We start from the raw sequence: 13,991 nt of genomic DNA, 5'->3' as shown, positions 1-13,991 counted from the left end.
CCCTCTCCCCCTCAAAAAAAAAAAAGCAAAAAAAACTGTGCTCGAATTCAAAGATTGTGTGCATGATGTGTGCAGGCCACCGGAGCAAGCATCTGGGTGCTCGTGTACACTCGATGCTCAGCCAGTGTTTAAATGGCTTCACATTGGGGGTAACAACAGCATAATCAGATGTAGTGGGGAAAAAACCCAAACCTCAGCACAAATACGACTGTAACACTTTTTTTCTACACTGCTGTGATAGAGAATGAAGCATGCTAGAAGCCTAATCTGATATCTTATGTTTTCCAGCATTGTAACCGTTCAGCAGTTTTGCTGGCCAAAAATCGATTTATGCAGACTATTTTGTTTATATCCACAGGTTTTGCCAAGAAGCATTGGGAAACTAAAGAAGCTGAACAACTTGAACGTTGATAGAAATAAATTAATGTCCCTGCCAAAAGAGGTGAGAGAATGAAATGTATGAATTCTGCTAAATAGATGTCACTATGGCAAGTTCTACTTAACTGCTTGTAAAGATCTCTTGAGGTTTACAGCTAAGATTAATGTTGCTAAATACACGGATATTCAAAATTTGGGTTTTATGAAAATTGCTTCAAATCCAGTGACTGATTCTTGTGTTTTCTTATGCCCTGATTTAAAAAGGAAAAAAATAAAACACTTCTATTTTAAACCATCCCGTATGGATTTTGTACAAAACTTGCCTATATATATATATATATAATATATATATATATATATATATAATATATATATATAATATACAAATATAATTTTTGAACTCATTGTGCAACTTTATTGCCAATTCTTGCGCTTTTTCTCTTCCAAGCGTCTCCTGATACCTTTTCTCTTATATAAAGCCTGCAGATCTTCTCTGTGAAGCATCCAGCAGTCGTGCGTCATGTTCACGTTCCATCTTCCTTGGTATCATCATTCATTCTTGAAATCCTGATGAAAGTTTTCTCCTTGCTCTTCGCTATCAGCACCAAGGTTTTCAGTAAAGTAGTCCAATTGGGAATGTAAAAAATGTAACTTCAAACTCATTAGACAACCCAAGGGTTTGAAAGATTTTATCATGTTCTCCACGATGGACTTAAATTTTGGATCTTTGTTACCTAGAAATTTCTTCACAACTTCTTTAAAAGTACCCCAAGCCCATTTCTCTAAAGCTTTCTATTTTATTTTGAACATGAGTTTCTGAATATCAGAACCCACAAAAATGCCTTCCTTCAGTTCTGCTTCAGATAATCACTGAAATTTAGTACACTGGTACTTAAGTCTGCTCTTCTTTCAGTAGAGCTTTCACAAACTACTTAGTCAGTCCAAGGTTAAGGCCTAAGACACACGGCATGAAAATCGGACCGAGTGGAATGCGATAAAACGTCGCATTCCACTCGGACCAATATCAGCCTATGTATTTTCTCGGCCCCAATCGGACCGAGAAAACAGTTGCAGCATGCTGCTATTATAATCCGAGACTTTCTCTTGCACCCATTCAAGTTTATGGGGCGAGAGAAAGATCTAACTGCATTCGCGGTACACCTCCTCAGGGCCAGCCCGACCCCGCAGCTGAGATCTGCTCTCATGATCGGACCTCAGTTGCAGTGACACTCGCATGACACTCTGCTCCTGCTGTGCTGCCAGCATGAGCCGAGTATCATGCAAGCATAGCATTAGTCCCCGTGTGGCCCTGGGCTAATGTGGAGTATTGACAGGAGAACTTTAGTGGGCTCGACTAAACTTTCCACAACTACCGTATTTTTCGGATTATAAGACGCACTTTTCCTCATAAAAATTTGGGAGGAAAATGAGGGATGCGTCTTAAAATCTGAATACAGCTTACCGGGGTGCTGTTTGTGCGGCGGCCGGGTGCCTGTGGCTGTGTGCAGGCAGCCGGGTGCCTGTCGGTACCGGCTGCCTCTCTGTACATGCGGGCAGCCGGGTGCCCATCGGTGCCAGCTGCCTCTCTCGGCGGGCGGGCGTGCAAGCAGCCGGGTGCCTGTCGGTGCAGGCAGCCGGGTGCCTGTCGGTACCGGCTGCCTCTCTGTACGTGCGGGCGGGTGGGCAGCCGGGTGCCTGTCGGTGCCGCCTGCCTCTCTGTGCGTGCAGGTGGGCGGACGGCCTGCTCGCTGTCACTCTGTGCGTGTGTGCTTCGGGCGGGCGGCTGTGCGGCAGGTGTCCCAGTGTGTCCGCGGTCCCAATTTCAAATGATGGCGACAGGAGTCAGCGCGTGCGCAAATGAAACCCTTGGATGAGCGCTCCATCTGCGCATGCGCCGCTCCAGGCGCCATCATTTGAAGCGGGACCGCGGACACACTGACCCTTACTTCACCGGCCTGCTCCACCTGTCACCCGCAGCCACGGACCCGCCGCAGCTCCCGCCACGGACCTGCTGAGGCTCCTGCCGCCACTGACCGCTGCTGCCACCATGGACGCCACGCCTGCCGCCACTACGGACCCGCTGCGGCTGATGCTACTAACCCATCGCGGCTGCCAGCACAACCTCTGCTTCCTGTGACCCCGCTTCACCACCACTGCTGCCTCCCTCCGGTAAGACAACATCGGATTATAAGACGGACCCCGTTTTTTTGTTGTTTTTTTTTTTTTTTTAACCTTTTTTTAGCTCTAAATTTGGGGTGCGTCTTATAATCCGGTGCGCCTTATAAAACGAAAAATACGGTATATTCTTAAGTCCAGGTTTCAAGAGTGTTCTCATTTGGTGGCAATGATGAGTCCTATCTGGGATGTCCCATTCACACTTGTCATTGGTAATTTGTTTCCTCCTTGCTGCCCAAGGAGCAAAGAGTGAACTTTCAGATCACCACAAATTGACAAGACTTGATCCTCGTAGTTAAGTTTCTTGAGAATAAGGTCTAAATTCTTATAACTTTCCTTCAAGTGCACAGAATGCCCAACAGGCACTGAAGCATGCATGCCATTGTGTAATAGCACAGCTTTCAGACATATTTTTTTTATTATTATTTTGGGGGGGGGGGGGGGCGATGATGAATCAATAGTCTCCACTTGCTCACATTGTACTCAATGTAATTCTGTTCTTTTGGAAGCCTATGGAGTCATTGATTGTGAAAGCAAAGACTGTATATTGTACATGATGGCATTTTTTTTAATTGAGGGATCGAAAGTATATAAAAATCACTTTTTACTTTTACTAGAATTACGAATGAGGAACTGAAAAAGCATCCTACTCCAACTATTACTTCTGTGCGCATGGCAGAATAGTCAGACACCCATAAGTGTCTCAAAATATTTTACATGATATAGGCAAATATATCAAATATGAGACCTTAAAGGGAACCTGTCACCAGATTTTGCTCCCCCATCTGAGAGCAGCATAATGTAGAGGCAGAGACCCTGATTCCAGCGATGTCACTTACTGAACTGTTTGCTGTCATTTTGATAAAATAAATGTTTTTCTCCTGTAGATCTAGCAGTTATACAGAGCTCATGAATATGCTGAACTACCTGACAGCAAGCCAAGTAGTCCTCTAATGATTACTGCTGATTAATCAGTGATTTTATCAAAACTAAACTAAGGCTGCTTTCACACATCCGATTTGTGCTGAGCGGCACAATCCGGCTCAAAAACCTATGCAACGGATGCGGCGAAAAAAACTGATCCGTTGCATAAGTTTTTCCATGCGGCCCGTCCGTTTTTTGACGGATGCGGCTTGATACTGAGCATGCACAGTGCAAAAAAACCGCATCCGGCGGCCGGATGCGGTTTTTGCTGCAGGACGCCGCATCCGGCATCCATAGGCTTGCATTGTGAATCGCGCCGGATTCGGCGCGATGCGGTTTTTTCGCTGCACAAAAAAACGTGCCAGGCAACGTTCCATCCGGCCGCCTCATGGGCTAAATATGCCGCTTCCGGCAAAAAACGGACGCAACGCAAGGCCATGCGGCACAATACGGCGCTAATGCAAGTCTATGCGGGATAAAACGCAACCGGTGGCAAAAGAAAACTGTAGCATTTTTTTCTGCAGAGCGTCGTATTGTGCCGCACGGCAAAAAACGGATGTGTGAAAGCAGCCTTAGCAGCCCAGTAAGTGACACACCGCCGCTGGAATCTCTGCCCCTACGTTATGCTGCACTCAGATTAGGGGGCAAAAACCTGGTGACAGATTGCCTTTAAGAAATTAGTAAAAATAATATGAGACTACTAAACTGGTAAATTCTACATAGAATATAGAAAATATAAAAAAAACTACCCCTTCTATATTAATTTCTCCCTTTTGTAAATGGTATAACCTTTACCACAGGGTTATTTGACATCCACATGGGGGCTTCTGTATCATGGTCTCGTACTATTTGCTTCACTCATCACCCTCAGTCTGTACACAGACTCCCTGTCAGCAGTGATTATCTGGGGTTTATAATACACTATGGATGATTCAGTACCGGAACTGACACACACAATATTCATTAGCTTGGGTAAGACTTATATCCGCTCTTTTACAGCTATATAAAGCAATAAACAAGATAATAACATTTGCATGCAAGTCTGGACTATGTCAGAAACAAAACCTGCTAGGCCCTTTAAACCAGTTGGCTGGATTCATAAAAGAGAATGTTTTTCCCCCACCAGGAGTCTTTTTTTTTTGAGTTGTGTTCTAGTAACCATTTATCCCTAAGTTCATTTATTTTATGTATATCTGCTCTGACCTGGAGATTGCCTGTGGGATCGATATAATGTCAACAGGCAGGACCAATTATTTGACACATTCCCCCTTTTGCGTAGTATGTTGGTTATTGACTATGATTATTTGTCTCTGTACTGCATTAGTGTCATTAAGAATCGCAAGCTGGTTCTTTTAATTTAACAAAAAAGACGCATGGGGTCCCTCGTATTTTTATACAAAGCCAAGATATTGTGCACAGCTGCGGTCTGAAGCCTGTTGCCTTATGCTTTATCTGTGCTGGTATCAATACACAGGGGACCCTACGCCAATTTTTTAATTTACTTTTTACACTTCACTCTGGCAGACAGACAGCTACTGTGAAGGCAACTAATCAGAGACACCAGCAGTCTTACTGCACCAATCACAAACGCTATCACACACTGTGGGTGGGGGAAGAAGTGCATATGCATGAGGGATAATGATCGGTCCCGGAAGTAGTGGGACAGCCGCGCGGGACATTCTGTAAGTTTAAAGCTCCTGCTTTATTACCTATTTTCTTTCTTTTGTAGCCCACCTCGCCCTTTTTAACACAAGTTTTATTTCCCATTGAATTCAATGGTGATCAGATATGTTCATCGAGCAGCTCGGCGAACACCGGGAAAGTCGTCAAACATGAACAGAACCTTGACAGGTTAGCTTATCTCTATTACAGACCTCTTCATTCTCTGTAGGTGGGAAAACTCGCAAAATCGTCAGTGCGTCAAATATTTTTTTCCCCCACTATACTTTAGTTGCATCTATCTCTGCATCCCTCTTCCTTGGTTTTGAGGACCAAGATAAAGGAAAAGATGGAAAGAAAAGGTCTAACGTGGCGTTTGAAACTAAGCACAAGCGCTTGTACTTCCTTGGTATGGCCAAGTAACAAACATAATTTTGTGCAGATAGTGACAGATGATTCTTCAGAATCCCATTTCTCACTGGATGTTTAATTTCCAATCCAATATTTCTCTAGAATTTGCATGAATCAGACAAACGTTTAGTAAACATTAAAAGGTTTGCTGCTTCCAACAAAATTGAAGAGCTTGGCTAAATTATCTTGCACTCCCATTAATATTTTTTTTGTAGTGTAGTGTGAATGTATTAATATACTCACATACTGCCGCTCTCTCCTAGCTCTAGTGGCCGAAAGTGTTGGCAGCCATAAAATTTTGTCCAGAAAATGAAGTATTTCATCCTGAAAATTATTGCAATTACACATGCTATGTCATAGATCTAAACTTTGTGAGTATTGGAACAATACAAAAAAAGGGCAAATTGGACATAATTTCACACACAATCCCAAAAAATTGGCCAGAGAAGAAAACTGAAGGCTTGGGAACTAAAATTGTTCCAAAGAAATTCAAACTTTGCATTAGTGTCGATGCAAACTATTCGTGGACATTTAAATGAAATGCTATGGCAGGAGACCCAGCAGAACCCCAATGTTGACAGACATAGAAAAGGTAGAATGCAGTTTGCCAAAGTGTATGCAAGTCAAAATCCTTCCAGGAAAGTGTTGTGTGAATAGATGCACTCAATATAGAGCTTTTTGGTAACACCTCATTCTACGGTTTACCAAAAATGGATTAAGGTCTGCAAAGAAAAGAACACAGTACCTACAGTCAAATATGGTGGAGGTTCAAAGATGTTTTAGGGTTATTTTACTGCCTCTGGCACTGGGTGCCTTGTTTGTGTGGTGGGCATTATGAAATCTGAAATTACCAAAGGATTTAGTGTCGCAATGTAGTTCTCAGTGTCAGAAAGCTGGGTTTGCATACTAAGTCATCCAGCAGGACTATGACCCCAAACGCTCTGGAGTGTTCTGAAGTGGCCTACAATGAGTCCAGATCTAAATACAATTGAACACCTGTAGAGAGATCTTAAAATTACTGTTGGGAGAAGGCTCACTTCAAATATAAGACACCGGGAGCAGTTTGCAAAAGAAGAGTAGTCCAAAATCTCAGTTGAGAGGTGTAAGAAGCTTGTTGATGGTTATAGGAACCGATTGATTGCAGATTGATTGTATGGACAGCAGCTGCTGTAACCACAACCCCCGCCCCCCTCTGACAGCTGGTTCTAATGCAGAGCAGCTGTCAGTCAGTGGGGGGGTGCGGTTAAAGCCACCACTCTCCATACATAGAGCAGTGATTGAACCAGTCAGTACTGGCGCCGCCTCGATGACTGAGAACGGAATGATGCCGGGACGATTAAACTTCTTTTCCTCCAAGTAGCGGGGCTTAATGTGAAGGCGCCGGGCAGGTTTAGATTAACCTGCAGATGACCCCCATATCTGCAGGTTAATAGCATTTTTCCACATTACAGGTTCACTTTAAAAGTGATCCAAAATGCTATATATCCCAAAATTCTGTCAATAAAAGCATCAAGAACTTACTGCCTCTAGCACCGCCCTCAAACAGTCATCATGGTGTCACTCACTGGTGTCACTCGCTAGTTCTAGTGCTTCACCCATATGATTCTTCATTTGAGGGCGGTGGTAGAAGCAGTAAGTGACACCACAACTGACGATGCTTTGTTTGAGGGCATTGCTAGGTGCTGTTGACCGGCACTGGTGTTAAGGGTGATTTACACGCTGCGACATCGCTAACGATATTTAGTCGGGGTCACGTTAGTGACGCGCATCCGGCATCGTTGGCGACCTCGCAGCGTGTGACACCAAGGAGCGACGATCAACGATCGCAAAAGCATCAAAAATCGTTGATCGTTGACACGTCGCTCCTTTTCATAATATCGGTGGTGCATGCCGCTGGTTGTTCGTCGTTCCTGCGGCATCACACAACGCTATGTGTGACACCGCAGGAACAACGAACATCTCCTTACCTGCGTCCACCAGCAATAAGGAAGGAAGGAGGTTGGCGGCATGTTCTGGCCGCTCATCTCCGCCCCTCCTCTGCTATTGGGCGGCCGCTTAGTAACACAGCAGTGACCTCGCTATGACGCCGAACGCATCTCCCCCTTGAAGGGGAGGGATTGTTCGTCGGTCACAGCGATGTCGCTGAAAAGGTATGTGCGTGTGACGCTGCCGTAGCGATAATGTTTGCTACGGCAGCGATCACCAAATGTCGCACGAACGACGGGGGGCGGGTGCTATCGCGCACGACGTCGCCAGCTATTGCTAGCAATGTCGCAGCGTGTAAAGCACTCTTTACACATTGCATTTATCGCGACTCCCTCCTCACACCTTTCACATAAGCAACAGAAGCGGTCAAAGAGAGATGAGTAACATGCTGAGATTCCACTAACCCTCGGCCACAGCGTCCATCACATATCATTCAGGATCCAGGACTTCTTCGGGGGGCCGCGATGCAAGAAACTAGTAAGTATCTGCAGTGCTAACCCCTGGTGATGTCCTGTTCCAGGAGGGGCAATGGACGCTGTGGGTAGTGACTGCAGCTCCAGCCTCCTGTGATTTCTCTCAAACAAATCATCACAGGAAGTGCAATAAAAAAAACACTTAAGAAATTAGATAGGGAATTGTGTAATAAAGTTACAAAAGTGATTAGCGGGTAAAGATAAATAGAAAATACAATTTAGGTGTCGGATCACCCCTTTAAGCTTATATCTGCAGGTTAATGGCGTTATCTGACGTGACTGGTTCCCTTTAAAGTAGCATATGCCAGATTTAAATCTTCCAGCATAAAATCGAACTATTGGTCATTCCAATGCTGATGAATTTATAAAGATATATATAAAATGTAGACTTTTCTCTTGTATCTGGTCTGATTTTCTGAATGGCTCACAATTTTAGCCAATAATATACATTTTTATGCATTTTTTTTTTTTTAACTAAACAAAATCACTGAGTCAAAATTCCATGATGGAGCATGCTTGTATGATGTGTTATGTGACATTGTCAATGTGCCAGGTGTCTACTTTAAGAAGGTACTGTATATAGCTATTGGGATTTAATATATCCTTTTTTTTATTTTGTAACCTAAGTTTTATTTGTACATTTCAAAGATCTGAAAAATAATACTGGTTTTCAGAGGTCGAAAATTTCCAAAAAAGTCAAACAAAACCTGGTCAATGAATGTGTTATAGGTAGCATTGTCTGATCTAAAACAGTTAGAAGCCATGTTTCAGGGAAGTTTGATGTGACCTCTCCTTACATCACTGACCTGATGGTTGTCCCTGTTGAGAATATGTGAATGCGTTGCATGCGTCAGTGATAAATTGGCTAAGCACAAGGCATCCACTGAGATGATGTGAAATAAAGACCGGCATCATGAAGCATGTTATGCTTCAATGTTCTTTTCTGTGCTGGGTTCACATCCTGTGATCTGTTTTTTACACTTCTAGAAATCCGACATAAAACCATATCACACCTGTTGCTTATTGCTGGCGTAGACTATAAATGAGCAAAATATGACAGTCCTGTCTCCTCTTATCATGCGCGGCATTTCCAGTGTACCAAAATATAAGTTTTGTACTTTAGACAACGGCTACGCACTGACCTTTCACCGGACTTGAAATTGCTTGAAAATTATCTGTAAAAACTGGTTTTTATGCGGTGTAGTTTCTGATGGTCTAAGGCAGTGGTCCCCAATCTTTCACCTTCAGAGACACATTGTGAGAGACGGTCACGATCCACAGCCAGCTGAGCACACAAACCCTCCCCCACTGTAGTGTCGCCCAATTATTGATATATTGACAGCCAATGCTTCTCCACAGAAAGCACCTTGTGACTCCGTCCCATTATAGGCAGTATACTTGCATACAGGATTTCCCACATTACCCCCATTTGTAATTTTTGCATGAAACACTACCAGCTCCTATCACATCTTGCTTCAAAACCCCCCAAACCTTTCTAAGAGTATCCTAATATCTCCATCTTACCATATTTATTCCCTCTCTAGTATATGCACATCGAGATCTGCTATTCTGTGTGAGGCTACTCTCATAAGTCCCCATCAGGAGACCACACTCTTCATAACTTGTTTGTTAGACCTCGTGGTAAAGCAGTAAGTTGCCAGACGGCCGCAAGCAGCAAATGATAGGCCCAGAAGCTACATGTGGCTATTGTGCCACAGTTTGGTGGCCCCTGGTCTAAGGAAAATGTATGATAACTACATATTTATAGAATATGTTAATTACATATGCAATTATCTGCTACTTAAGTGACTTTCCACCAGGACTGTGGAGTCAGTATAAAATAGACAGACTCAGACTCCTATTATATATAATAAATTGGGCACAGTAGTTCAGTGCCGTATGTGCTGAATATTTTTCAAAATAATTTGGGAAAGTTATGAAATGTCCTATAAATGTCTGATCTAAGGATCTAGGTTTTTAGTTGAGATGAATCTGTGCTGCACTTTATGTACATACGGTAAGTAGTAAAGCTCCTCCTCTACAGATAAGGGTAAAAACACACTGGGAAGGAAGGAATGCCTGCACTTATCTCAGATCTGCTAGAACAGGTTCTTGCTATTGTAACTGACAATGTTTCAAACATAAGTACAATAAAACCAATGAATGAGAATAGTGATTGAGATGGAGCCACAGTCCTGTTCATGTGACTGAGGAACAAACAGATAATACTACATAAGAACAGCAAAATTATAATTTAGAATTCAATGGTTAGCACTGCAGTTTTGCAGCGCTGGGGGCTTGAAATCCCACCACGGACAACATCTGCAAGGCGTTTGGATATTCTCCCAGTGTTTACGTGTGTTTCCTCCAGGTTCTCTGGTTTCTTCCTGCACTCCCAAAGACTTACTGATGGGGAATTTAGATTGTAAGCCTCAATACAGTGATAATCACATCTGTAAAGCTCTGTGGAAGTAGTAGCACTATGTAAGTGAATAAATAAATTAATGATTTTGTTGAAGCTTCTTCAAATCTCTCTACTTTTTGTCACATCTGCTGTGTTGTGCACACGCTGCAGCCGGCAAGAGGGACCTGCTGGAACTCTTATTGGCAAAGTGAGGAAATTGGTTATTACTGTCAGAACCCCTAAAATTTAATTTATCTTAAAGAGATGTGCTGGTGGAAAAGGGGTAATTTGTCCATCAAGCCACTTGGTGGGGTAGCACTTATTTAATGATTGAACGATTGCTTAAGCTAAAACCCTTTCTTGTAGACATGGCCAACCCTCAGGTAACGCTAGATTAAGGTCAGTGGACACAGGTGGCTGAATTGAAGGAATTGCTTAATCACCCATTTAAAGTGACTAAAAAATTACAAGCTGTGGATTTAATAAGAGTAGAAGAACTTGCTGTTTTACCTGTCCCAAAGAGGAAGTTTACTTGCAGATGGCATTGTTAACATGCTGTATATAAGAGCCCAGGCCGGGGGTATAACATAAAAAACACTTTATAACACTTACCTAACGGTCGCGCTACGGTGGAATTGGGTCACGGAGGCGTCTCCGTTGTCCGGTGCCGGGGCCGCCTCTTTCGGCCATCTTCGTCGTCCTTCTTCTGAAGCCGTGGTGCATGACGCGTCCGTCATCCACACTCTCCAGCATTCAGGTCCTAAGCAGGCGCACTTTGATCTGCCCTGAGCAGGGCAGATCAAAGTATTGTAGTGCGCCTGCGCAGGACCGGCGAGTGTGTATGACGTAGACGCATCATGCACACAGGCTTCAGAAGGAGGACGAAGATGGCCGAAAGAGGCAGCTCCAGCACCGGACAACGGAGACTCCTCCGTGACCCAATTCCACCGCAGCGCGACCGTTAGGTAAGTATTATAAAGTGTTTTTTACGTTGTCACAGCGGCCTGGGCTCTTATATACAGCATTTTAGAATGCTGTATATAAGAGCCCGGTGGTGGTGGCCACAACTTATAGCCAAAAAAAAAGTGGTGACAGGTTCCCTTTAAGATAATTAGGTCAGACTTGAGGTCATCTATGAAGAAGGATCTGATGGAGGCGATACTATATCTTAGAACAAATTTATAGACTGCACAAATGTTATTCAGTATGTTTTTGTTGAAAAGTGTTTTTCCTACTTACTGCACAGTGTATTGCACATTTACAATTTTATTAAAGTTTTTTGTGTTCTAAATTGTATTCCAAAAAAGATATTTATGTTCGGTCTAAACAGCTTGATTATTTCATCATCATAATGATGTTACCATTTTACTACAGTGAATTTATCACTAAAACAGGAGCCATGCATGAGGGAGTCTGAGTCATAGTAAGGGAAATTGAGGAGCCCTGCTTCCCACAAAGCACTCAGGTCACAAGAAAACCGTTCAACTCTGTATTGGGCTTTGGATGTGAAAGTAAAAGACATCCTCCTATATCTAATTACTAATAACTTCTATAACTAATGAATAATTTGTTTAAGACAAGGCTATGTATCACACTGTATTATGTTGAAATATTGTGTCGGTAGTACATTTCTATCAATTACCTATTTGTCAGCATTAATTTATTCCTATATTACAGTTGTATGAACCTCATCATTCCATTGACCATGAAGAATATATTTAATCAATTTCTCATCCATGTCTATTTCTATCCCGCTGTGCATCAGATATCTGTGACAAGTCCCATTTGATTGCAGCAGAAGCTGCACAGTAAGGCCCGTTGGTAGTTCTAGATGCCGTAGGAGCTGCTGGAACTTTAACATCCACATAAAATCTTAAATGGGTGCACTAGTGTCGATTCTGTACCAAAAATCCAAATATCTGCAAGATTCCAAACTCATGTATGTTAATTTAGTTTCCACCACCTTTTGTTCATACAATGCAAACTTTCTGTATCTATTTTAGATTGCAGTTAGGGAAAATCATATTCATGAAAATAAATACGGCATATTATCCTTTTAACGCCTTCATGACAATTTTCTTTTTTGCGTTTTGTTTTTTCCTCCATTTCTTCCCAGAGCCATTGAGGGCTTATTTTTTTGCAGAATGAATTGTTCTTTTGAATAACAGCATTCATTTTAACAGTAATGTATGAGGAAAAAAAAATTCCAAATGAGAAATTGTGAATAAAACACAATTCTGACTTTTTTTGTGGAATTGTTTTTCCGGTGTACATTTTGTGGTAAAAATTATTAGTGATGGGCGAACTGTAAGGTTTGGGGTCCGTTCCGAACACAGTGTTCGTGCACACGATCCCAAACACAAGCTTTCCTCGGACGTTCGTGCTACAGTTCGGGTCCAGGGGCTGTAAAAACAGGCACATTATTAAAAATTAATTATGATTATACTTACAGGTCCCACGATGCGTCCTGCAGACTCCTGTCTCCCTGCTGCTTCTGCTTCCAAGTCAGTCATTAACTTCCGGGGGTATTCACTGCACTGCTGTCTCTCGGCAGGCTTTGTCTGTTTTCGGCCGTGTTCGCAGTGAGGTCAGGGTTCACCGGAGTCCATGGCTCTTGGACTCGATTGAACTTTTGAATGTCAGTGTGTGTGCATCACACCGGGTGATACAATCTCCTGATAGGAGCAAGTCGGCTGCATGTATTTCCATGCAGCTGAGGCGCTCCTGTCAGAGTGTGTACCGTGCGGGGTGATGCAATGCTAGACTCGCAGGAGTCATAAGCAAGTGGAATCATACCCTCAGTGTCAGCCTGCTTTTTGCTCTGTAGAGACACTTGTCTGTACAGAGCGATGAAGCAGAGCTAAGAATTTTTTATAATAAAGATGGAGACTAAATTTTCTTTTTGTTTTATGTCTAATAAAAAAAAAAAAAAAAGATTTTTTTTAACGGTTTACTAAAAATTCATGGTGGCCATGTCTAATTTGGCATGACACCATGAATTTCGGGCTTAGTACCAAATGACCAACTGAAAATAAAAAGCTGGTAAACTGGTACACGCTGATAATCCCAGCCCCCAGCTGCCTGTTTTTACCTGACTGGCGATCAAAATATGGTGGGAGCCAACCCTTTTTTTTTCTTTTTTCTCTCCATTAATTTTTGGAAATAATTAAAAAAAATTCATGGATTTCCTGTATTTTGATTGGCAGCAAAAGTAAAGCCAGGCAGATGGGGATGGCAGCCCGTAACCGTCAACTTTATCTGTGCTGAGAATCAAAAATGCTTCAGAGCGCTATGTCATTTTTTTTTTTTTTTTTTTTTTACACTACTATGTGTGAGACCCAACAGCCATTCACAGACGCTGTCAAGCAGAATGGGCATCTGTGATTGGCTGTTGGAGTAACCTTGAATCTGCCCATACATTCTAGATGCTAGAATGTATGGGCTGGTTTCAGGTTGCTCCAGCATCCAATCATAGACGCCCACTCTGTGACAGCGTCTGTGATTGTCTGTTATTTTAACTGTAAAATAAAACACAGAAAAAAAATATTCTATTAGAAATAAAACAGAAGACATTTAGGACT

At 42.7% G+C, this 13,991-nt stretch overlaps 1 protein-coding gene across 1 annotated transcript in view; it reads left to right on the top strand.

Annotated features, from left to right (window-relative positions):
* The window catches only part of LRRC1 (leucine rich repeat containing 1), a 222,710-nt gene that overhangs the window by 192,009 nt on the left and 16,710 nt on the right, over positions 1 to 13,991 (top strand). Inside the window, exon 10 of the mRNA XM_075340301.1 lies at positions 359 to 442. Coding sequence (XP_075196416.1) covers positions 359 to 442 — 84 coding nt within the window. The remainder of the gene's footprint in view (positions 1 to 358; positions 443 to 13,991) is intronic.

The sequence above is a fragment of the Anomaloglossus baeobatrachus genome, chromosome 3 (genome assembly GCF_048569485.1).
Source record: "Anomaloglossus baeobatrachus isolate aAnoBae1 chromosome 3, aAnoBae1.hap1, whole genome shotgun sequence".
NCBI lineage: Eukaryota > Metazoa > Chordata > Amphibia > Anura > Aromobatidae > Anomaloglossus > Anomaloglossus baeobatrachus.
The sequence above is the reverse complement of the archived record's forward strand: the minus strand, read 5'-3'. Positions and strand labels throughout refer to the sequence as shown.